The sequence below is a fragment of the Callithrix jacchus genome, chromosome 18 (genome assembly GCF_049354715.1).
Source record: "Callithrix jacchus isolate 240 chromosome 18, calJac240_pri, whole genome shotgun sequence".
In the NCBI taxonomy this organism is placed as follows: Eukaryota; Metazoa; Chordata; class Mammalia; order Primates; family Cebidae; genus Callithrix; species Callithrix jacchus.
In genome coordinates this window covers 16,076,009-16,101,201 of record NC_133519.1, presented here as the reverse complement: position 1 = coordinate 16,101,201, position 25,193 = coordinate 16,076,009, and the positions used below count along the sequence as shown (strand labels likewise).

The following is a 25,193-nucleotide window of genomic DNA, read 5'->3' as shown; positions in this document are numbered from 1 at the left end:
ATATCCCTCAAGTTTTGACCATCCATACTGATGACTCTAGAATGTTGATAAATAGTAAAAGGCTCTATGGGTGCTCAGAATTATTAACCAATGGCAAAAACAAAAACTCCATGGGGACCTGTAAGGCAGGAGTTTATGCTCATGGGTATTAAATATCAAAAGGAGGGCTGCTTAGCATCAAAAGGCTTCAGGAAGCTTTTAGCCCAATTTCCTTTTGTCACATTGACTTCACCTTGTAACCTGCTTGGGAGTAGTATCACGAAGAAATATTGATGAATGAGCTCTGACTGGTCTATGTCTGGAGCAAAGGCTTTTCTTTTTTCTTTTTTTGAGACATGGTCTTGCTTTGTTGCCGAGGCTAGAGTGCAGAGATGCAATCACAGCTCACTGCAGCCTCCTCCTGGGCTTAAGCGATATTCCGGCCTCAGCTTCCCAAAGTGCTGGGATTATAGATGTGAGCCATCATGACTGGCAAAGGCTTTTCTTTTAGTTATCAGACCCCTGTTAGAAATATTAAAGTTAAGGTCGAGTGCGGTGGCTCACACCTGTTATCCCAGCACTTGGAGGCTGAGGCGGGTGGATCACCTGAGGTCAGAAGTTCGAGCCCAGCCTGGCCAACATGATGAAACCCTGTCTATACTAAAAATACAAAAATCAGCTGGGCATGGTAGCATGTGCCTGTAATCCGAGCTTTTCAGAAGGCTGAGGAAGGAGAATCACTTGAACCTGAGAGGGGGAGGTTGCACTGAGCTGAGATAGCACCATTGTCTCCAGCATGGATGATAAGAATGAAACTCTGTCTCAAAAAAAAAAAAAAGAAAAGAAAATTAAAGTTGCAAGGTTTAATAACAGATAAGTGAACCTAACTGAAGAAAAGACAGGAAGATCTTACCATCTGGAATATGTAGTATGAGCCAGTCCTGTTTTGCACAGAAATGAATAACATGGCAAAGACTGAGGGTTTTTCCTGTTCCCTTCTCCCCATCTAAAGTACATGTTGTTAAAGAAAACATTGAGTAGAAGGGTCACTTGTACTATGAACAGTACTTATGTTTTGTTTTTTTTTTTGAAATGGAGTCTTCTCTGTCCCCAGGCTAGAGTACAGTGGCTTGCTCTCAGCTCACAGCAACCTCTGCCTCCTGGGTTCAAGCGATTCTCCTGCCTCAACCTCCTGGGTAGCTGGGATTACAGGCACTCACCACTGGGCCTGGCTAATTGTTTGTATTGTTAGTAGATGTGCGGTTCTGCCATGTTGGCCAGGCAGGTCTTGAACTCCTGATTTCAGGTGATTCGCCTGTTTTAGCCTCCCAAAGTGCTGGGATTACAGGTGTAAGCCATCGCACCAGCCTCAACAGTACCTTTTTGCATTTCTTCTTTTCCTTTCTTTGAGGAGAGAAAGCATTGGTTCATGAGGGTCCAGGCACGCAGGAAAGGATACACAGAAGATATCGTACAGCCGGATAAGAAAAATTGGTGTTTTTCAGGTAATGCAGAAGTTCTAGGGCTGGTTTCCTTACCATCAGGTAAGCTTCACTGAATGTCTTCACCTGATAAAATAGGAAAGAAGGAAGGAGTGGGTGGGGTGTGGAACTTCTAACCAGTTCTTGGTATACACACACTGCTTAAAGTGGCAACTAAGACCATCAAATGGCATGCCTCTAATTCATTCAGTTAGGAGAGGGTGGGTTGGTAATGAGTTTGAAAATCTATCCATATAACTTAGCTAAAAACTGAAATACATTATTCCACACCAAGTAACATGATAGCCAGCTTTTGATTATTCCTGAATCAGATATTATCTCAGCTGAAATCTATAAATAATTAATATATCTCATTAAAAAATTATGTAAACCATTTAGGGTCACTGTAAATATGTAAAGTATATAGAAAAACACTTAAAATATCTGACATGAGTTAATCATTCAATAAACATTAACACTTAAAAAAAATTTTGTTTTTGAGATGGAATTTCGCTCTTGTTGTCCAGACTGGAGTACAATGGCACAATCTCAGCTCACCACAACCTCCACATCCTGGTTCAAGCGACTCTGCTGTGTCAGCCTCCCAAGTAGCTGGGATTACAGGTATGCGCCACCACACCCAGCTAATTTTGTATTTTTAGTAGAGATGAAGTTTCTCCATGTTGGTCAGGCTGGTCTCAAACTCCTGACCTCAGGTGATCCACCCGCCTTGGCCTCCCAAAGTGCTAAGATTACAGGCATGAGCCACCATGCCCAGCCTAGAATTTATTTTTAGTTAATTTATTAACTAAATTTATTACTTTAACCATTTTGACTTTTTTCTCTAGAACTAAATACATAGCAGCTCCAGAGGAGGTATGACCTGCTACCCACAACTCTAAGGCCATCCATACCTCACACTTCCAGCATACTAACCTTTCAGAGTTTACGGGTTCATTCCCCTTTTGTCACCAAAATACTTTGGGGGGAAACCTGGGAAGCACTAATGTGTATGAAAATGATATGCAAAGAAAGTATTAAAATATGTCTACTAATAAGAATATCTAACAAATACTGTTTGTAAGTCTAACTAAAAGAGTGTCAATTTTTATTTTTATTTATTTATTTATTTATTTATTTTTGAGACAGAGTCTCACTCTGTTACATAGGCTGGAGTGTAGTGACAACATCTCGGCTCACTGCAATGTTCACCTCCCAGGTTCAAGCAATTCTTTTGCTTCAGCCTCCCAAGTAGCTGTGACTACAGGTGTGTGTCACCACGCCTAGCTAATTTTTCTGTTTTTAGTACAGATGGAGTTTCATGTTGGTCAGGCTTGTCTTGAAGTCCTGGCCTCAAGTAATCTGCCCACGTCAGCCTCCCAAAGTGCTGGGACTATAGGCGTGAGTCACTGTACCCAGCCAGTGTTGATATTTTTAAAAGAAATCCTAACAAAACAATTGAATTGTTGTAGGATTTCACAGATAATTCCAAGCTTAATCGAAAGTTCAATGTTCAAAAAAATATGATAGATATTAAAACAAATGTCAGCCAGGCACGGTGGCTCATGCCTGTAATCCCAGAACTTTGGGAGACCAAGGCAAGTGGATCACCTGAGGTCAGGAGTTCGAGACCAGCCTGGCCAATATGGTGAAACCCTGTCTCTACTAAAAACACAAAAATTAACCGGGCATGGTGGTGAGTGCCTGTAATCCCAGCTACTTGGGAGGCTGAGGCGGGAGAATAGGAGGATCACTTGAACTCAGGAAGTGGAGGTTGCAGCGAGATGAGATCGCACCACTGCACTCCAGCCTGGGCGATAAGAGTGAAACTCTGTTTCACAGAAAAATGTCACATCAGGGCTGGGAGCTGTGGCTCACACCTGTAATCGCAGCACATTGAGATGCCAAGACAGGAGGATCGCTTGAGTCCAGGAGATCAGAGATGTAGAGTGTGCTGTGGTCACACCACTGTACTCCATCCAGTTTGGTTGTCAGAGTGAGACCCTGTCTCTATAGTTAAAAAAAATAATAATTTGCCAGGCATGGTGGCTTACGCCTGTAATCCCAGCACTTTGGGAGGCTGAGGCAGGTGGATCATGAGGTCAAAAGATTGAGACCATCCTAGCCAAGATGGTAAAACCCTGTCTCTACTAAAAATACAAAAATTAGCTGGGTGTGGTGGCACATGCCTGTAATCCCACCTACTTGGGAGGCTGAGGCAGGAGAATTGCTTGTACCCAAGAGGCAGAGGTTGCAATGAGCTGAGATCGTGCTACTGGACTCCAGCCTGGCCATAGAGCAAGATTCCGTCTGAAAATAAAAAAGATAATAATGATAAAATAGGCCGGCACAGTGGCTCATGCCTGTAATCCCAGCACTTTGGGACGCCAAGGTGGGCAGATCACCTGAGGTTGGGAGTTTGAGACCAGCCTGACCAATATGGAGAAACCCCATCTCTACTAAAAATATAAAATTAGCCGGGCATGGGGGCACATGCCTGTAATCCCAGTTACTCAGGAGGCTGAGGCAGGAGAATGGATTGAACCCGGGAGGCAGAGGTTGTGGTGAGCCAAGATCATGCCACTCCAGCCTGGGCAACAAGAGGGAAACCAGCTCAAAAAAAAAAAAAAAAAAAATTGGCTAGGCGTGGTGGCTCACTCCTGTAATCCCAACACTTTGGGAGGCTGAGGTAGGCAGATCACAAGGTCTGGAGTTCAAGACCAGCCTGATCAACATGGTGAAACCCTGTCTCTACTAAAAATACAAAAATTAGCCAGCATGGTGGTACCTGCCTATAATCCCAGCTACTCAGGAAGCTGAGGCAGAAGAATTGCTTGAAACAGGACCCGGGAGGTGGAGGTTGCAGTGAGCTGAGATCACGCCACTATATTCTAGCCTGGGCTACAGAGTGAGACTCCATCTCAAAAAAAAAAACAAAAACAAAAAACAAAAAAAAACCACAACATAATAATAATAAAACAGAGTCAGCTACTCTCAGCCCACTGCCCATGAGTTAGGTCTGCTCCAAAAGGAGCAGTATTAAAAAAAAAAAAAAAGTCATATTAGGCAATATGACAATGCTAATATACAAATAGTGGTGAGGCAGAGGTTGTGGTGAGCCAAGATCATGCCACTCCAGCTTGGGAGTGGCATGATTTTCATAAATGAAAATTATGTATACATTCTTCCAGAGCATTGTTGGTTAAGCCAATCTGAAAACAATGTCAAATAGGTAAAGATAGAACCTCACAACCCTGAAGCTAAATAAAGATTGTACCATGAATGTCTTGGAACAGTTTAAAGTGCCACTGCAGATGACTGCTTCTGGTTGTGTTCCATTTCTAATCTTAACAAAAAAAATTTTTTTTAATTGAAATTGTTTTTTGGAGACAGAGTTTCACTCTGTTGCCTGAGTGGAGTGCTGCAGCACTGTCGTAGCCCACTGCAGCCTAAACTCTGGGCTCAGGTCATCCTCCTGCTTCAGCCTCCTAAGTAGCTACCATACTGGACTAAATGCTTTTCTTTTCTAAATAGAGATACGGTCTCATAATGTTGCCCAGCTGGTCTTGAACTCCTGCGCTAAAAGAATCCTCCCACCTTGGCCTCCCAAAGTGCTGAGACTACAGGCATAAACTACCTTGCCTGGCCTGTTACTCCTTATTTTATTTCATGCTTGAGATAAGATCTTGCTCTATTGCCCAGGCTGGGGTACAATCACTGAAGCCCCCACCTCCTGAGTTCAAGAGATCCTCCCACCTCAGCTACCTGAGTAGTTATGACTACAGGTGTGCATCACGCCCAGCTAATTTATTTTTTAGTTTTGTAGACACAGGTCTCCCTGTGTTGCCCAGACTGGTCTTGAACTCCTGGGCTCAAGTGATCCTTCCACCTTGGCCTCCCAAGTGCAACTGGGATTACAGGCATGAGCCATAGAGCCCAGCCTGTTATGCCCTTATTATTCATCTAATTGCCTGAAATAAACCACACTGAAGAAATGAGAGCCTCTGGCTCGCACGCTAAAACTCACCTGCACAGGCAAGTTTGATATGTCATTAAGAAAGAATAATTTCTGATGCTGAAAATTTGGTAGAAGCCAGTTAGAAGAATCAATTGTGCAAAAAAAACTTTGGCCAGCCACCCAGTATGGCCAAAAGCTTGAGATATATTTAAAACATACCCTGCTGAGATATATTTAAAACATACCTTGCTGAGAGAATAGAAACTGATGCATCTAATCAAACTATCGCTTCAGGCTAGTCTAGAACTCCTGGGCTCAATAACCAGGAATTCTTTCAATGGTTATATAGCAATCCAAGATTACACTCCTTGGCTTGAAATTATGGCCACAAAACATCTTCACAAAATCCACGAGAGAAACCGATGCATCTAATCAAAATATCACTTCTATTTAGCATAGGGGTGTATTATGATTTTGCTTTTGTACAGCATATTAACTAACTTCATGATATTTTGCCAAGGCAAATTTTAAGTTCATTTAATACAATTAACTTCAGCATCAGCTGAAGTTACTGGAATCTTCTTGGACTACAAAGGAGGAAAACATCAATATTGTTTAAACATGAGCTTAAAGTAATTATACTAGACACAAAAGGTAATCAACAGATGAATTTTCTGTTTTTCAGATTAAAATTTCATCTTTTATTGTTTTCTTCTGATTTAGCCGCACCCCTTTGCTAGCAGCAGCTTGTATTCTGGGCTCCCCCCAGTTCCATTCCCTGTGTTGAGCACCTGCATCACAAAGCGAGGAGGAAGGCCATGGGGAAATACAGTCTTCAAATCCTGGGGGGAGATGTTGTAGTGCTGACCCTCGTGCTGATCCCCATGCTTAGCCTAGGAAATAAGAGTGCAAAACAGGTATAATGGTGACAAAGTGACCAAGACTTTCTTCTTTTTGTTTTTCTTATCTGTATTTGCATTTTATATATATATACACACACACACACGTACACATATATACATGTGTGTATATATAAGTATATATATATATACACAAATATAAGTATATACACACGTATATATGTATACGTATGTATATACACACATATACATTTTTTAAATTTTAGATCTTTTGCTCAACAGTGGTTATTTCAGTATATATATATTTTTTTAATGGAGTTTCGCTTTTGTCACCCAGGCTAGTGAGCAATGGCGCAATCTTGGCTTACCGCAATCTCCACCTCCTGGGCACAAGCATTTCTCCTGCCTCAGCCTCCCAAGTAGCTGAAATTACAGACGTGCCACCTTGCCCAGCTTAGTTTTGTATTTTTAGAAGAGATGGGGTTTTACCATGTTAACCAGGCTGATCTCCATCTTCCGACCTCAGACAATCAGCCTGACTCAGACGATCAGCCTGCCTCAGCCTCCCAAAGTGCTGGGATTACAGGCATGAGCCACCTTGCCCAGGCTTATCGTCTCATCTGTGACCATGACTTTGAAAATCGGGTAAGGCCTGCTATTCGCTCATGTCTTTTTGTCTTTTTTTCTTTTTTGAGACAGGGTCTTGCTTGCTTGCCCAGGCTGAAGTGTGGTGGTGCAATCAGGGATCACTGAGGCCTCCAATTCCCACACTCAAATATCCTCCCGCCTGAGCCTCATGAGTAGCTGGGACCACAGGTGTGTACCACCACACCTGGTTAATTTTTTACTTTTTTGGTAGAGATGAGGTCTTGCTATGTTGCCCAGATTCGTCTTAAACTCCTGAGCTCAAGTAATCCTCCCACTTTGGCCTCTAAAAGTTTTGGGATAACAGGTGTGAGCCACCACACCTGGACCATTCTTCTCTTAAAGCTGGAAAAGGTATCTCCCATTGTTTTGAGACAGCCTGCTGCCTAGGCTGAAGTGCAGTGGCTGGATCTCAGCTGACTGCAGCCTTGACCTCCTGGGCTCAAGTGATTCTTGCACCTAAACCTCTTGAGTAGCTGGGACTACACTATGCATTGCTAATTTAAAAAAATTTTTTATAGGCACAGTGGCTCACGCCTGTATTCCCAACACTTTGGGAGGCCAAGGTGGGCTGATCACCTGAGGCCAGGAGTTCAAGACCAGCCTGGCCAACATGATGAAACTCTGTCTCTACTAAAAATATAAAACTGGCCAAGCTCGGTGGCTCACGCCTATAATCCCAACATTTTGGGAGGCCGAAGTGGGAGGATCATGAGGTCAAAAGATCAGGACCATGCTAGCCAACATGGTGAAACACCGTCTCTATTAAAAATACAAAAATTAGCTGGGCGTGGTGGCATGTGCCTGTAGTCCCAGCTACTTAGGAAGCTGAGGCAGGAGAATCACTTGAACTTGGGAGGCGGAGGTTGCAGCAAACTGAGATCATGCCACTGCACTCCAGCCTGGCGACAGAGCAAGACTCTGTCTCAAAATAAATTAATAAATAAAAATAAAAAACCTAGCTAGATGTGGTGGCAGCTGCCTGTAATCCCAGCTACTTGGGAGGCTGAGACAGGAGAACAGCTTAAACCTGTGAGGTGAAGGTTACAGTGAGCCGAGACTGTGCCATTGCACTCTAGCCTGGGCAAGAAGAGCGAAACTCCATCTCAAAAAAAAAAAAAAAAATTTTTTAATAGAGTTGAGGTCTTGCTATGTTGCCCAGGCTAGTCTAAGACTCCTAGGCTCATGTGATCCTCGCACCTTGGCCTCCCAAAGTGCTGGGATTACAGGCATGAGATACTGTGCCCGGTCTCATTTATAGTAGCCAAGAATGCTGGTTGCTGTCTCCAAACCCAGCATGTATATAAAAGTGGTGGCCCAAATAATGAAGCCAATTGCTCATCAAAGTAAACTGTAGATGTAGAGGTAGCAGAGACAATTCTTGCCATCTTGATTCTTCTGTACTGTCTATAGAGATGCTCCAATCATGTGACAAGATTATCTGGGACTACAGGTGCATGACACTATGCACTGCTAATTAAAAAAATTTTTTTTTGGCCAGGTATGGTGGCTCACGCCTATAATCCTGGAACTTTGGGAGGCTAAAAACAGCATGCTGCTGTTTTCATAGAAACACCAGAGGAATTGGCAGATAAAGGAAATATAATTACAGAGAAAGCTGAAAGACACTTCAGTGGCTTGATTTATTTATTCTGTTACATTTTGTGCTTGTGAATATAAATGCTAGAGACATATATATTTTTTTCTTTTTGAGATGGAGTCTTGATCTGTTGCCCAGGCTGGAGTACAGTGACGTGATCCTGGCTCACTGCAACTTCTGCCTCCCGGGTTCAAGTGATTCTCTTGCCTCAGCCTCTAGAGTAGCTGGGATTACAGGTGACCGCCACCACACACGGTTAATTTTAGTATTTTTAGTAGAGATGAGGTTTCACCAAGTTGGTCAGGCTGGTCTAAAACTCCTGACCTCATGTGATCCACCTGCCTCAGCCTCCAGTCTGGGAGCAAATAGTAAGTGAAAGGGATGACAGTCGTGAGCCACCCCACAAGGTCAAAGGCTAGAGATATATTTAAAAGATACCCTGCTGAGATCAGATTTTGGGTAATGGAAGATTATTTTTTTCCTTCCACATAGCCTTTATTAAGATGGGAAGTCTCAGATGGTAGGGGCAGGGAAAGAAAGCTGCTGGTTCTTCACATTACAGCACAAACCACTAATTAATTTCATTTATGAGAGGCAGCAACAAAAAAGAAATCAATGTGCAGTCTAATGAGGAACTGAACTAGAAAATGCAACACTAGATACTGCTGGAAACCTGATCTTGTGCAGATAAACTTTACTTTAAATGATGCTCTTCTCATAACAAATCAAGTTAGTTCCCTCTGCAGACGCTAGGAAATCCACTTACAAAACCGCAAAATAGCACCAGATTGCTTATTAGAAAAACCGGGTTCTGAGTCTGCCCTGGTAGAAAATTGTGGGGAAGTAGTTTAATTTCTTTAGCATTCTCCATACCAGAAGTTGGTAAGTTATGGCTGGGCACCTGTTTTGTAAGCAAAGTTTGACTGGAACATGTTCACACCCATTCGTTGATGGCAGACTTGAGTACTGGTGACAGACCATCCCGGTCCATCAGCCTAAAATATTCACTACATGAACCTTTAAGGAAAAGTTTATCACCCACCACAAATAGGAGCAATGATAACTGGTAAATTTCCCCTGTAAGAAATTAAACTTGGTAAGTATTGAGTATTTGACAACTCTATGCTCAGCAAAATCTGTGGCACTAGGTGACTTCAGCAGTAGAAATTACATGGGAGCAGATATGGACTGAGCTGGCCAGTGTTATGTTACCACAGTATCAGACAGGTACAGGGAGAATCTGGGTTTCAGAGTGCTATCTCAGGTGCACTGTCTATCTGACTAAATGCACATCTACTTTGCTTGTTTATTTCAGTTTTCCTATGCAAAATGAGGGTAGAAACACAAATCCTAAGTCCCGAGAAACCCCATGTACACATTAGTAACTCACCGGGTCATTCTCATTGGTGCGGGAAATAGCTCTGGGACTCCCAACTGGAACCTGGTTATCTAGGTGAGCAGCAATGCTTTGGTGTGCCTGGGTTCCCACATGTAAAGAACGCCCAGGGTCCAACTATAAGAGAAACGATTTCAGTGTTTTTGGGTTATCAAACTTTTTATGGTTGCTATAACACTGCGAATGTGAGCCATGTCTGCAACAGGGATGTCACTAATGTACATTTTCCTTCTATGTAAAAAGGATCCTTGTTATTATTTATATTCACTAAGTCCAGTGACATTGTTCATATTCTGTATCTGTTCCAGCCTGTGTATTGCCTTATCAGGGATCTGTCCCATATGGAAACAAATAATTCTGTCAGAGATTGTTCAGGAGCATATGTAGCAAAGCCACTAACAAACCTGAAGCAGGAAAGCTCTTTAAATGCACTTGCACAGTGGTGAATGGCTGCCAATACCGTGTAATTCTCAGCTGTCAGTCACCTCAGTTATGAATCAATCAGTGCAATGCTCCTCACTGTGAGAGCTATAATTACACACCCTGTAACAATTTTCCTGCTAACTGCGCCCTGGAATAAAGAATCTTTCATTAGAGACATGTAATAAGGGAGCATGTCAAATACGCAGCTAAGTGAAAGTAAACTGCTCTGTATGCAACTCAGTGGACTGTACACTGAAACCTCCGAACCAACAGCGAGGGGAAGGGGGGATGTCAGGAGACAAATCTGACAAAATGGTAAGTGAAGAACCCCAAAACCGAGCTTAAGGACAAGCGTCATGTAGAAAGTGAAAAGAAGTGTTACGAGGAAAAGATTAGGGAATGCAGCCAGGAGAAGTGAGAGGACAGAAATATAAGGGATAGTGTAATAAGGGAGTAGCTTAATAAACAGGTTATAATATGAAAGCTACCTGTATTTCATACTCTCACCAAGCAGCTTTTCTCTCTCTTTTTAAGACAGGGTCTTGCTGTGTCACCCAGATTGGAGTACAGTGGCACGATCAAGGCACACTGCAGCCTCAAACTCTAAGGCCCAAGTTTGTTTCTTCAGCATAGCAATCTGAGTAATACACCTTAGTACTACTTAAACGCTACTCAATTTTATCTACCGGAGAGAAAGCACCATGTCTTTACAAAGCAGAGTGGAAAACAAACTATTCAAGGGCCACAAGGTGGTGCTATTTCCACAGTAATGTGATGACATTTTTATTACATTTTTTTTTTTTTTTGAGATAGGGTGGGGTCTTGCTATATTGCCAGGCCAGTCTCAAATTCCTGGGCCCATGTGATCTCCTGCCTCAGCCTCCCAAGTAGCTGAAACAACAGCTACTTTTTTTTTCGATGGTGTTTTGCTCTTGTTGCCCAGACTAGAGTGCAATGGTGTGATCTCAGCTCACTGCAACTTCCACCTCCTGGATACAAGCAATTCTCCTGCTCGTATCTACTGCCAAAGCCTCCAGAGTAGCTGGGATTACAGGCAACTGCCACCAAGCCCGGCTAATATTTTTGTATTTTTAGTAGAGACCAGGTTTCAGCATGTTGGCCAGGCTGGTCTCGAACTCCTGACCTCAGGTAATCTGCCCGCCTTGGCCTCCCAAGGTGCTGGGATTTCAGGCATGATCGACTGTGCCCAGATTTTTTTTTTTTTGAGACAGAGTTTCACTTTTTGCTCAAGCTGGAGCACAATGGCATGATCTCAGCTCACCACAACCTCTGCTTCCTGGGTTCAAGTGATTCTCCTGCCTCAGTCTCCTGAGTAGCTGGGATTGATTACAGGCATGGGCCACTATGCCTAGCCAAATTTGTATTTTTAGTAGAGACGGAGTTTCTTCATGTTGGTCAGGCTGGTCTCGAACTCCCAACTGAAGGTGATCCTCCCACCTCTGTCTCCCAGAGTACTGGGATTACAGGTATAAGCCACCGCACCTGGCCACAACAGTTACTTTTTGAAGCAAATTATAAGCTAGCAAAATGGAATCTTTAGTTCTTTAGAGTTTTATATATATCATTCAAGTAGACTCTTGTTTCCAGAGAAAACAACCATGTGTACTACAATTGCTTCCATACAGTTCCAGAATGAACATCCTGCAGTTTCTGAAAGAACATTTGTTGGCCAATCTAGGAGGTCACTGTGATGGTTAAGATTAGGCATCAACTTGATTGGATTAAAGGATGCAAAGTATCGTTCCTGGGTGTGTCTGTGTGCGGGTGTTGCCAAAGGAGATTAGCACTTGAGTCAGTGGACTGAGAGAGGCCAACCCACCCTCAACGTGGGTGGGCACCATCTAATCATCTGCCAGCAGGGCTAGAATAAAGCAGACAGAAGAAGGTGGGATGAACCGACTTAATGAGTCTTCCAGCCTTCATGTTTCTACTGTGCTAGATGCTTCCTGTCATTGAACACTGGACTCCTTTTCAAGTACTTCACCTTTTGGACTCTTGGATTTACCATAGTGATTTTCCAGGGGCTCTCAGGCCTTCAGCCACAGACGGAAGGCTCCACTGTCAGCTTCCCTACTTTTGAGGTTTTGGGACTGGGACTGGCTTACTTGCTGCTCAGCTTGCTCATGGCCTACTGTGGGACTTTGCCAGATGGTGTGACTGAATACTCCTTAACAAACTCTCCTTCATATATACTTCTATTAGTTCTGTCCCTGTAGAGAACTCGGACTAATACAGTCAACCTGAACCAAACCTGACTAATACAATCACCCTGAACCAAACTAAAACAAACAAACAAAAACTAAAACCACAAAACCAAAACCTAAAAACTTTCTCTTAGCCTCAGCGCTACAGAATTGACTAACCCAGCTCAGGTGCTCCTCTTGGGTGATGTAAAAGCACCATACTGTAATAGTCATTTATTCATGATTCTACTGGACTATAAGCTTCTGGAGAACACGGACCATAGAATTCGATACAGCACAGTGGTTAGGCCACAGGCTTTGGAGTCAGACAGACCTGGCACCTTGTCTGGGCTTTGCAACTTCACAGGCTGTTTCCTCAGGTGAGTTACCTAGCCATTCTCATCTTTAGTTTCTACATTTGTGAAACAAGTATATTATCTCATCCATGGGTTGATTATGAGGATTAAGGAAATAAATCACTTAGTGTAGTACCTGGGGCATAATGCCAAATGAATAATAACTACTATTAGTGAAATGAGGCATCTTAGAATTCTGAGAACCTGCCATATAGAAGATACTGAAAAACTATTTGGTAAATAAATGAAAAAATGAAGTAAACCAGCAGAATGGTCTTTTTCATGTACGATTTTATTTTTTATTCTATTTTAGATGCTCAAGTTGTAAATTGGCAACTTGTTTTTCTTTTAAGTACTTCATTAAGGGATGATAACCATTAATCCAACTAGAGAAACAAAGTTAATAAAGATAATTACAGTCAAACTTTGTGTTTATGGAGAAATGTTAATTCTCCTATACCATGGTAAATTCTCAAGCCAATTTTTCTACTGAAACCTGCTGCAGATGAAGTTTTCCAGAGCATTTTACTCTAGATACAATGAATCCATCTAAAAACAAGAATTCTACCTAAAGGCAGTATGCACAGTGTTCAGGTCAGTCAGGACTCACCTTACGGATCTTAGAGATAAGCCTTGTTATTCCTTTCAGCATTGTCCTTGGACTCTTAAAAAAAAAAAAGTGAACAGGTATGGGAAAAGATATTTGCAACATGGAAAATTGACAATGAATTAATATGGATTCATAATTTACCTTAATATCTAAAATATATAGAGAATGCCTAATAGCTTCATAAAGAAAATGAGCAAAAGACACAAACAGGTATTTCACAGAAAAGATAACTCATAAGGGTAAGGAATCCACGAAAAGATTTTTGAACCTCATTACAAATCAGGGAAATGCTAGCTAAAATGATAACAACCAGATACCATTCACAACCACCATACTGGGAAAATTAAAAAGTCAGATGGGACACAGTGGCTCATGCCTAAAATCCCAACACTTTGGAAAGAATATTTTGGGAGGCTGAGGTGGGTGGATTGCCTGAGCCCAGGAGTTCGAGACTGGCCTCAGCAATAAAGTAAGACCCTGTCTCTACAAAAAAACATAAAAATTAGTAGGGCATGAGAGTGCATGCCTGTAATTCCAGCCACTCAGGAGGTGGAGGCAGAAGGATCACTTGAGCTCAGGAGGTAGAGGCTGCAGTGAGCTGAGATTGTGCAGCTACACTCCAGCATGAATGACAGAGTGAGACTGCCTCAAAAAAAAAAAAAAAAAAGGGCCAGGTGTGATGGCTCACGCCGGTAATCCCAGCACTTTGGGAGGCCAAGGCGAGCAGATCACTTGAGGTCAAGAGTTCGAGACCAGCCAGGCCAACATGGTGAAATCTCGTCTCTACCAAAAAATATTTTATTTTATTTTATTTATTATTATTCTTTTTTGAGATGGAGTTTCGCTCTTGTTTACCCAGGCTGGAGTGCAATGGCGCAATCTCAGCTCACCACAACCTCCGCCTCCTGGGTTCAGGCAATTCTCCTGCCTCAGCTTCCTGAGTAGCTGGGATTACAGGCACGCGCCACCATGCCCAGCTAATTTTTTGTATTTTTAGTAGAGACGGGGTTTCACCATGCTGACCAGTATGGTCTCGATCTCTTGACCTCGTGATCCACCCGCCTCGGCCTCCCAAAGTGCTAGGATTACAGGCGTGAGCCACCGCGCCCGGCCCAAAAAATATTTTAAAAAATTAGGTGTGGTGACATGCGCCTGTAGTCCCAGCTACCCTGGAGGCTGAGGCAGGAGGATTGCCTGTATCCAGGAAGTGGAGGCTGAGAGGCTGAGCCAATATAGCACCATTGTATTCTAGCCCAAGACACTGCCTCAAAATAAATACATTCATGAAAAGAAAATTAAAAAGTCAGAAAATAGCAAATGTTAAATAGGCTGTGAAACATTTTACTGTATTAAATTTTCATACAATGTCAATGAAAGTATAAATACAAACATCTTTGCAAAGTTGAAAATGCACAAGCCTTGGCCGGGCACAGTGGCTCACATCTGTAATCCTAGCATTTTGGGAGGTGAGTGGATCACCTGAGGTCACAAGTTGGAGACCAGCCTGGCCAACATGGTGAAACCCCATCTCTAATCCCAGCTACTCAGGAGGCTGAGGAAGGACAGTTGCTTGAACCCAGGAGGCAGAGGTTGCAATGAGCTTAGACTGCACCATTGCACTCTAGTCTGGGCAACAAGAACAAAACGCTGTCCTGAGGAAAAAAAAAAAAGAAAATGCACAAGTCGGCTAGATATGGTGGCTCACGCCTATAATCCTCACACTTTGGGAGGCTGAAGTGGGCAGATCACTTCAGGTCAGCGGTTTGAGACCAGCCTGGGCTGGTGAAACCCTGTCTCTACTAAAATACAAAAAAAAAAAAAAATTATCTGGGGGTGGCAGCATGCACCTGTAATACCAGCTATTAGGGAGGCTGAGGCAGGAGAATCGCTTGAACCCGGGAGGCAGAGGTTGCAGTGAGCCGAGACTGCACCATTGCAATCCAGCCTGGGCAATGAGTGAAACTCCATCTCAAAAAATTAAATTAAATTTTAAAAAACTTCTACATGTACACTGGGAAATATATATAAGGACGTTCATACTAGCAGAGTATGAATTATAAAAAAAAAAAAAAAAAAACCAAATGGTAGAGAAGCCAAATGTCCCTTAGTAGAACAGTAGAGATAGTCATACAAGGGAATATTAGTAAGCAATTAAATGAAAAAATTACCATTGCCTGCATGCATCAATATGGATCTCAAAAATGAATACTGAGTGAGTAATATTACATCTAGCATGATATATCATATAAAATTCAAAACCAAAAAGCTTCATTAATTATTTGGGGGACATAAACAGGAAAACTGAAACAAAGAGGCAAGAGAATAATAAGAACGATGTTTAGTATAATGGTTACTCCTGGGGAGAAAGGAAAGGGAAAAAGATTGAGGTAGAGCACACAAGGAAATTGATAACAAACTATTACTAATCCTGGACAATGGATACATGAGTATTATTTTCATACCATGTGTATTATATTCATTCTTTTGTATGTAGGACATATTGAAAAGCCCACATCTTTTGGAGCTAATAGGTTTAAAATATTTAAATGTAACTCTCAATATCCAGTAGTTATAGGATAACTGAATTAAATATCTATATAATTAATTAGTTCATTTTGGCTATCAATTTTTTTGTTTTGTTTGGTTTTTTTGAGACAGGGTTTTGCTCTTGTTGCCCAGATTGGAGTGCAATGGCACGATCCCAGCACACTGCAACCTCCGCATTCAAGCAATTCTCCTGTCTCAGCCTCCCTAGTAACTGGGATTACAGGCACCTGCTACCACGCCCAGCTAATTTTTGTATTTTTAGTAGAAATGGGGTTTCACCATGTTGGTCAGGCTGGTTTCAAATGCCTAACCTCAGGTGATCCTCCCACCTCAGCCTCCCAAAGTACTGGAATTACAGGCATGAGCCACTGCACCCAGACCCTTTGGCTATCATTTTCACCTTTAAAATTTTTATTTTATTTTTATTTTTTCTTGAGATGAAGTCTTGCTCTGTCACCCAGGCTGGAGTGCAGTGATCTTGGTTCAATGCAACCTCTGCCTCCAAGTTTCAAGCAATTCTCCCGCCTCAGCCTCTGAGTAGCTAGGATAAGAGACATGCACCACCACATCCAGCTAATTTTTGTATTTTTAGTAGAGACGGGGTTTCACCATGTTGTCCAGGCTGGTCTTTGAACTCCTGACCTCAGGTGATCATCCCAACTCAGCCTCCCAAGTCCTGGGATTAGAGGCGTGTGCCACCATGCTAGTCCCACCTTTCTTATAACCAAAAGCTTTAAAGTAACAACAGTAACAACCTAGAGTTGCAACCAATTAACACAAGTTACTGAGCACCTACTGTGTGTCAGGCCTTGTGAATAAAATGGTGAACAAACTATTATAGTCCCTGATCTTATAATCAAGGAATTTATAGTACAGTCAAGAGAATCACATCGGCTGGGCACAGTGACTCATTCCTGTAATATCAGCACTTTGGGAGGCTAGGGTGAGAAGACTGCTGGAGCCTAGGAGTTTAAGACCAGCTGGGAAAACACAGTGAGACACCCCGCAAGTTCTGCAATAATAAATAAATAAATAAAGGAAAAAAGAAAAAAAATTAATTAGGTAGCCATGGTGGTACAGGACTGTAGTCCTAGCTACCTAGGAGGCTGAGGCCAAAGGATCACTTGATCACAGTTGTTCAAGGCTACAGGGAGCTATGATCATGCCACTGTACTCCTGCCTGCATGACAGTCAAATCTGGTCTAAATAAATAGATAAAAAAATAAAAAGGGGCTGAGCACAGTGGCTCACAGCTGTAATCCTAGCATGTTGGGAGGCCAAGGTAGACAGATTGCCTGAGCTTAGGAGTTTGAGACCAACCTGGACAACCCCATCTCTACCAAAATATAAAAAACTGGCCTAGCATGGTGGTGCACACCTATAGTCCTAGCTACTCAGGCAGCTGAGGCAGGAGAATCGCTTGAACCCGGGAGGCGGAGGTTGCAGTAAGCTGAGATTGCACCATTGCAATCCAGCCTGGGCAACAGAGCAAGACTCCATCTCAAATAAATAAATGAATAAGTAAATAAAAAGAGAAACACATAAACTCCTTTAAATTTTATTTCCTTTTAGTTCTTTTCTTTTCTTTTTTTTTTTTGAGACACGGTCTCGCTTTATTGCCCAGGCTGGAGTGCAACGGCAAGATCACAGCTCACTGTAGCCTGGAACTCTTGGGTTCAAGTGATCCTCCTGCCTCAGCCTTTCAAGAAGCTGGGAATATAGGTGCCACTGCCTGGCATATTAAAAAAAAAGAATTTTTTTTTGGTAGAGATAACCCTTGCTACGGTTCCCAGGGTGGTCTTGAACTCCTGAGCTCAAGTGATCCTCCTGCCTCAGCCTCCCAAAGTGCTGGGATTACAGGCATGAGCCACCATGCTCTGCTTAAACTTTATCACATTTGTTATTTTTCTTGAAGCAGGGTCTTGGTCTGCCACCCTGGCTGGAGTACAGTGGCACAATCACAGCTCACTGCGGCCTCAAAATCCCCTCCTCAAGCTATCCTCCCACCTCAGTCTCCCAAGCAGCTGGGATTACAGGCAAATGCCACTGTGCCTGTTTTTTTAATTTTGTAGAGACAGGGTCTTGCTATGTTGCCAGGGCTGGTCTTGAACTCCTAGACTCAAGCAATCCTCCCAACTCTGCCTCTCAAAGTTCTGGGATTACAGGTATGAGCCATCACACTTGGCCATAAATACACTGTTTTGGTTTTTTTTTGAGATGGAATCTCAGCTCACTGCAACCTCCACCTCCCAGTTTCAAGCGATTCTCCTGCCTCAGCCTTCCAAATACCTGGGACTGCAGCCACCTGCCACCATACCAGCTAATTTTGGTATTTTTAGTAGATACAGTGGCTCTTACCAGTGGTCCTAGCAACTTGGGGAATTGAGGCAGGAGGATTGCTGGAGCCTGGGAGGTTGATGTGCAGTGCACTCCAGCATCACGCCACTGCACTCCAACCTGGGTGACAAAGTGAGACCCTGTCTCAAGAAAAAAACTTGTCAAGCTGATATGGTTTAGTTGTGTCCCCACTTAAATCTCATCTTGAATTGTAGCTCCCATAATTTCTATATCCTGTGGAGGGACCGCATGGTAGATAATTGAATCATGGTGGCAGTTTCCTCCATACTGTTTGTGTGGCAGTGAATAAGTTTCACAAGATGTGATGATTAAATAAGGCGTTTCCCCTTTCGCCTGGCTCTCATTCTCTCTTGCTTGCTACCACGTTAAGATGTGACTTGCTCCTCGTTGCCTTCTACCATGATTGTGAGGCTTCCCCAGCCATGTGGAATTGAGTCCATTAAACCTTTTTTTCTTTATAAATTACCCAGTCTTGGGTATGTCTTTATCAGCAGCATGAAAATGGACTAATATACAGGCTAATCTCACAATTCATATGGAAATGCAATAGACCTAGAATAGCACAAGCATTCTTGAAAAAGAAAAAATATGGAGGCCTCATACATCTTGATTCCAAAACTTACTACAAAGCTACAGTAATCAAGATAGTATGGTACTGGCATACACTTAAATCATGGTCAACTGATTTTCAACATGAATGCCAAGAGAATTCAATGAGAAAAATATAGTCTCTTCAACCAGTGTTACTGGGATAACCTAAAATTCACCTGCAAAAGAATGAAAATGGACCCCTACCTCACATTATACACAAAAAAGAACTCAAAATAGATCACAGACCTACTTGTAAGAGCTCCAAGTATAAAACTTGCAGGGGGCAAGTTTCCTAATTTTCTACAGAAGAAAATAAAGGAGTAAACCTTCATTATTTTGTGTTATGCAATGGTTTCTTAGCTGTAACATCAAAAGCACAAGCAAAATAACTAAAAATAGATAACTGAATTTTAATGAAGTCAGACACTTGTACCTCAAAGGATACCATCAAGTAAGTGAAAGACAACCCATACAATGGGAGAAAATACTTGCAAATCACATAGAACTCAACTTACATCTATAATATATAAAGAACTCTTACAACTTAGCAATAAAAAATCAACTCAAGGTTGGGCGTGGTGGCTCACGCCTGTAATCCCAGTATTTTGGAGGCTGAGGCAGGCAGATCATGAGGTCAAGAGATTGAGACATGACCAACATGGTGAAACCCTGTCTCTTCTAAAAACACAAAAATTAGCTGGGAATGGTGGCACACTCCTATAGGCCCAGTTACTTGGGAGGCTGAGGCAGGAATATCGCTTAAACTCAGAAGGCGGAGGTTGCAGTGAGCCGAGATCGCATCACTGCACTCCAGCCTGGTGACAGAGTGAGACTCGGTCTCAAAAAAAAAAAAAAAAAAAAAGGCAACTCAGTTTTTAAATGGGCAAAAGAGCCAGGCATGGTAGCTCACGCCTGTAATCCCAGAACTTTGGGAGGCCGAGGCAGGCGGATCACCTGAGGTGAGGAGTTCGAGACCAGCCTGACCAACATGAAGAAACCCTATCTCCTCTAAATTACAAAATTAGCCAGGCATGGTGGTGCATGCCTGTAATCCCAGCTACTTGGCAGGCTGAGGCAGGAGAATCGCTTGAACCTGAGAGGCAGAGGTTGTGCTGAGTCGAGATTATGCCACTGCACTCCAACCTGGGCAAAAAGAGCGGCAGTCAGTCTCAAAAAATAAAAATAAAAAGGGCCAGGCACGGTGGCTCACGCCTGTAATCCCAGCACTTTGGGAGGCCAAGGTGGGTGGATCATGAGGTCAAGAGATCGAGACCATCCTGGTCAACATGGTGAAACCCCGTCTCTACTAAAAATACAAAAAAATTAGCTGGGCATGGTGGCGTGTGCCTGTAATCCCAGCTACTCAGGAGGCTGAGGCAGGCGAATTGCCTGAACCCAGGAGGCGGAGGTTGCAGTGAGCTGAGATGGCGCCATTGCACTCCAGCCTGGGTAACAAGAGTGAAACTCCGTCTCAAAATAAATTAATTAATTAATTAAAATAAAATAATAAAATGGGCAAAAGAGACAGGTGCAGTGGCTCATGTCTATAATTCCAGCACTCTGGGAGGCTGAGGCAGGAGGATTGCTTAAGCCCAGGAGTTTGAGACCAGCCTGGGCAACATAATGAGATCTGTCCTCTACCAAAAATTAAAAAAAATTAGCCGGCATGGTAGCATGCAGCTGTGGTCCCAGCTACTTGGGGGGCTGAGGTGGGACGATCGCCTGGGCCTGGGAGCTTGAAGCTGCAGTGAGCTGTGATCACACCACTGCACTTCAACCCAGGCAACAGATTAAGACCCTACCTCAAATTAGAAAAATAAAAAGGCAAAATATTTGAGTAGGCATTTCTCCAAAGTAGTTATACAAATGGCCAATAACCACATGAAAAGATGCTCAACATTATCAGTCATTAAGAAAATGCAAATAAAAACCACAATGAGATAACACTTCACACCCACTAGGATGACTAAAATAAAAAAACTGATAATACCACGTGTTGAACACAATCTGGAAAAACTGGGATTCCTATATGTTGCTATTGGGATTTTTTAAATGGTGAGGCCACTTTGGAAAAGTTTGGCAGTTCCTCAAAAGGCAAAACATGGAGTTACCATATGAACCTGCAATCCCACTCTCAGGTATAAGAGAGAAATGAAAGCATATGTACGCTAAACTTGTACACAAATGTTCATAACAGTATTACTCATAATACCCAAAAAGTGCAAATACCTCACATGTGCATCAATTGATGAATGGATAAACATAACGTGGTATAGCCATATCATCGAATATTATTTGGCAATACAAAACACAGTTCTGATGCATGACACAATGTGGATGAACCTTGAAAACAAAGTAAAAGCAGCTAGTTGCAAAAGACTACATATAGTATGATCTCAATTACATGCAAGGTCCACAATTTGGTTATTGATTACATAACTGATTTAGTGGTTAGGAGAGGCTAGCTGAAGGAGAAATGGAAAGTGACTACTGACAGGATTCTTCTGGGGATGATACAAATGTTCTAAAATTAGATAGTGGAGGTTGGGCATGGTGGCTCAGGCCTGTAATCCCAGCACTTTGGGAGACCAGGAGTTCAAGACCAGCCTGGGCAACACAGGATATAATAAAAACTACTAATAATAATAATTTTAAAAAAACTGGTCAGGTGTGGTGGCTCATGCCTGTAATACCAACACTCTGGGAGGCCGAGGCGGGCAGATCACTTGAGGTCAAGAGTTTGAGGCTGGGTGCTGTGGCTAACACCTGTAATCCCAGCACTTTGGGAGGCTGAGGTGGGAGGATCACCTGATGTCAGGAGTTCAACACCAGCCTGGCCAACATAGTGAAACCCCGTCTCTACTAAAAATATTAAAAAAATTAGCTGGGCATGGTGGCAGACACCTGTAATCCCAACTACTCAGCAGGCTGAGACAGGAGAATCGCTTGAACCTGGGAGGCAGAGGTTGTAGTGAACTCAGTTTGCGCCATTGCACTCCAGATTGGGCAACAAGAGCGAAACTCCATCCCCCCAAAAAAAGTTTGAAACCAGTCTGTCCAACATAGTGAAACCCCATCTCTACTGAAAATAAAAAAATTGGCCTGGCGCGGTGGCTCAAGCCTATAATCCCAGCACTTTGGGAGGCCGAGGCGGGTGGATCACGAGGTCAAGAGATCAAAACCATCCTGGTCAACAAGGTGAAACCCTGTCTCTACTAAATACACAAAAAATTAGCTGGGCATGGTGGCGCATGCCTGTAATCCCAGCTACTCAGGAGGCTGAGGCAGGAGAATTGCCTGAACCCAGGAGGCAGAGGTTGTGGTGAGCCGAGATCGTGCCATTGCACTCCAGCCTGGGTAACAAGAGCGAAACTCCGTCGCAAAAAAAAAAAAAAAATACAAAAAATTAGCTAAACATGGTGGCATGTGCCTGTAGTCCTAGCTACTCGGGAGGCTAAGGCAGGAGAATTGCTTGAACCCAGGAGGCAGAGGTTGCGGTGAGCCAAGATCGCGCCATTGCACTCCAGCCTGAATAAAAGTGAAACGCTGTGTCAAAAAACAAAAAAAAAAGAAAAAGAAAAGAAAAAATTAGCCAAGCGTGTTGGCAGGTGCCTTTGATCTCAGCTACTTGGGAGGCTGAGGCACGAGAATCGCTGGAACCCAGGAGACGGAGGTTACAGGGAGCTGAGAAAGTGCCACTGCACTCCAGCCTGGGCAACAGAGCGAGGCTCAGTCAAAAATTAAAAAAAAAAATTAGCAGGACGTGGTGGCATGTGCCTGTAGTCCTAGCTGCTTAGGAAGCTGAAGTGGGAGGATCCCTTGAGCCAAGGAGCTTGAGGATGCAGTGAGCCAGGACTGCACCACTGCCTTCCAGCCTGGGCAACAGAGTGAGATCCTGTCTCAGAGCAAACAAACAAACAAAAAGTAAACTTACAGTAGAGTTGCAAAGGTAGTACAAAGTGCTTTCTTACAATTTTCATTCAGCTTTCCTTAATGTTATACACATATAACCACAGTACAATTTCAAAATTAAGAAATTAAAGCTGGTAATACTATTTACTATACTGCAGACTTTATTTGGATTTCCTCAGCCTTTCTACTAATCTCTTTTTTTTGAGATAGGGTCTCGCTCTGTCACCTAGGCTGCAGTATGATTGCGTGACCTCAGCTCACTGCAACCTCTGCCTTGATCCGCCTGCTTCAGCCTCCCAAGTAGCTCAGACTACAAAAGCGTGTGCCACCACACCTGTCTAATTTTTGTGTCTTTTGTAGAGATGGGGTTTCACCATGTTGCCCAGGCTGGTCTCAAACTCCTGAGCTCAAGCAATCTACCCTCCTCTGCCTCCCAAACTGCTGGGATTACAGGTGTGAGCCATTGTACCAACCTAATGTCTTCTTTCTGTTACAGGATCCAGTAGAAGGTTCCACATCTGGAGATGTTTTTCTTTCTTTATATCTATCACTGACATATTACCTACTCTTTAAAGATTTTGCAAAAGGCATAAATTTAAAAATTATATCCTCATTAATCTAATTCAAGTCATTGATACAACTATTTAACAGGATAGTTACCTCAGTATAGCCTAAATCAGTGGCTCTCAACCATAGCTGCATGTTAGAATTAGCTGAGTATAGTTTGTAATTTTTTTTTTGTACAGACAGGGTTTCACATGTGGTTCACACTGGTCTTGGAACTCCTGAGATCAAGCAATCGGTCCACCTTGGTCTTCCCAAAGTGCTAACATTACAGGTGCACACCACTACGCCCAGCTGATTTTTGTATCTTTTTTATAGAGATAGGATATCACTATGTTGCTCAGGCTGGTCTCAAAACTCCTGAGCTGAAGTGATCCGCCCACCTCAGCCTCTCAAAGTGCTGGAATTATAGGCGTGAACCACGGTGCTCAGCCCACCTGGGTATAGTTTAAAAACTCTGATAAACAGATTGTGCCTCATACCAATTAAATCACAGTCTCTGGTAGTGGGACCTAGACGTTTATTTTTTTTATTTTTTTGAGATGGACTCTCGCTCTGTCGCCCAGGCTGGAGTGCAGTGGTGTGATCTTGGCTCACTGCAACCTCCACCCCCTGGGTTCAACCTCCCAAGTAGCTGGGGTTGCCGGTGTGTGCCACCATACCCAGCTAATTTTTATATTTTTAGTAGAGACTGCATTTTACCATGTCGGCCAGGCTGGTTTTTTTTTTTTTTACTTCTACTCTTAGGTCATGAATAAATGAGAGGCTGGTCTTGAACTCTTGGCTTCAAATGATCCGTCTGCCTCGGCCTGCCAAAATCCTGCGATTACAATTGTGAGCCACCACACCTAGCCAGACATCAACTTTTTTTTTTTTTTTTTGAGACGGAGTCTCATTCCGTCGCCAGGCTGGAGTGCAGTGATGGCACGATCTCGGCTCTCTGCAACCTCTACCTCCGGGTTCAAACTATTCTGCTGCCTCAGCCTCTCGAATAGCTGCGACTACAGGCACGCGCCACCGTTCCCAGCTAATTTTTGTATTTTTAGTAGAGACGGGGTTTCACCACGTTGGCCAGAATGGTCGCGAACTCTTGACCTCGTGACCTGCCCGCCTCGGACTCCCAAAATGATGGGATAACAGGCGTTAGCCACCGCGCACGGCCTTGGACTTGCCTAATCTTTACGTATACTTTTTGATAAGGAACTAAGAAAAATAACTTGGTGGAGGAAGACAAGGGGGACTGAGTCCAGAACTGAAATGAGAAGCACATGGTTTCTTCATCCTCTGTCATCATCAGGCTAAAGAGTGAGGAAGTACCATCCATGAGGAGTGCGTCAAGAGCAAACAAACATCATCGCAAATGGGATGTGAAAATCGAGAAATCTGAGCCAGCTTAACAACAACAAAAAGCAGACCAACAAGCCGAACTTCCTCGGGTACCATCCCAGGTTGGCAACTCAGCGTCCGGGAGAATCCCCCGAAAAGCGCGCCGGTCCTACTGGCCTCACTCACTCCCTACCTCCTGGAGGTTCGGAATCCAGCTCCTTTCCCTCAGCGGTACAACCCTCTTGCCGGTACGGACACCGTCCCTCACCGTGAGTCGAGGACGAGTTCTCCTAACGAGACGACCTCACACACCGACTGAGGCCGCCTCCAAAGCCACAGTCGGAAGAAGGCTCTGGTTGTCCGGCAGGAAACGACTCAACGCG

The 25,193-nt window shown here is 43.3% G+C and overlaps 1 protein-coding gene across 14 annotated transcripts in view; it reads right to left on the bottom strand.

Annotated features, from left to right (window-relative positions):
* The window catches only part of DAP3 (death associated protein 3), a 42,492-nt gene extending 17,328 nt beyond the window's left edge, over window positions 1–25,164 (bottom strand). For 5 of the 14 annotated variants that reach the window (XR_013529414.1, XR_013529412.1, XR_013529413.1 and 2 more), the window contains exons 1-6: window positions 25,004–25,164; window positions 13,513–13,566; window positions 9,914–10,036; window positions 6,210–6,311; window positions 1,439–1,547; window positions 893–985 (exon numbers count right to left, since the gene is read on the bottom strand). Coding sequence is in view for 3 of the 14 variants with exons in the window: in XM_002759993.7 (XP_002760039.1) it covers window positions 893–985; window positions 1,439–1,547; window positions 6,210–6,311; window positions 9,914–10,036; window positions 13,513–13,554 (469 nt within the window). In the remaining 11 variants the exon portion in view is untranslated. Of the gene's footprint in view, window positions 1–892; window positions 986–1,438; window positions 1,548–6,209; window positions 6,312–9,913; window positions 10,037–13,512; window positions 13,567–21,237; window positions 21,352–25,003 lie in introns of all 14 variants that reach the window. The other 9 variants (XR_013529410.1, XM_054247588.2, XR_013529415.1 and 6 more) reach the window with 7 other exon arrangements.
* Window positions 25,165–25,193: the final 29 nt, after the last annotated feature.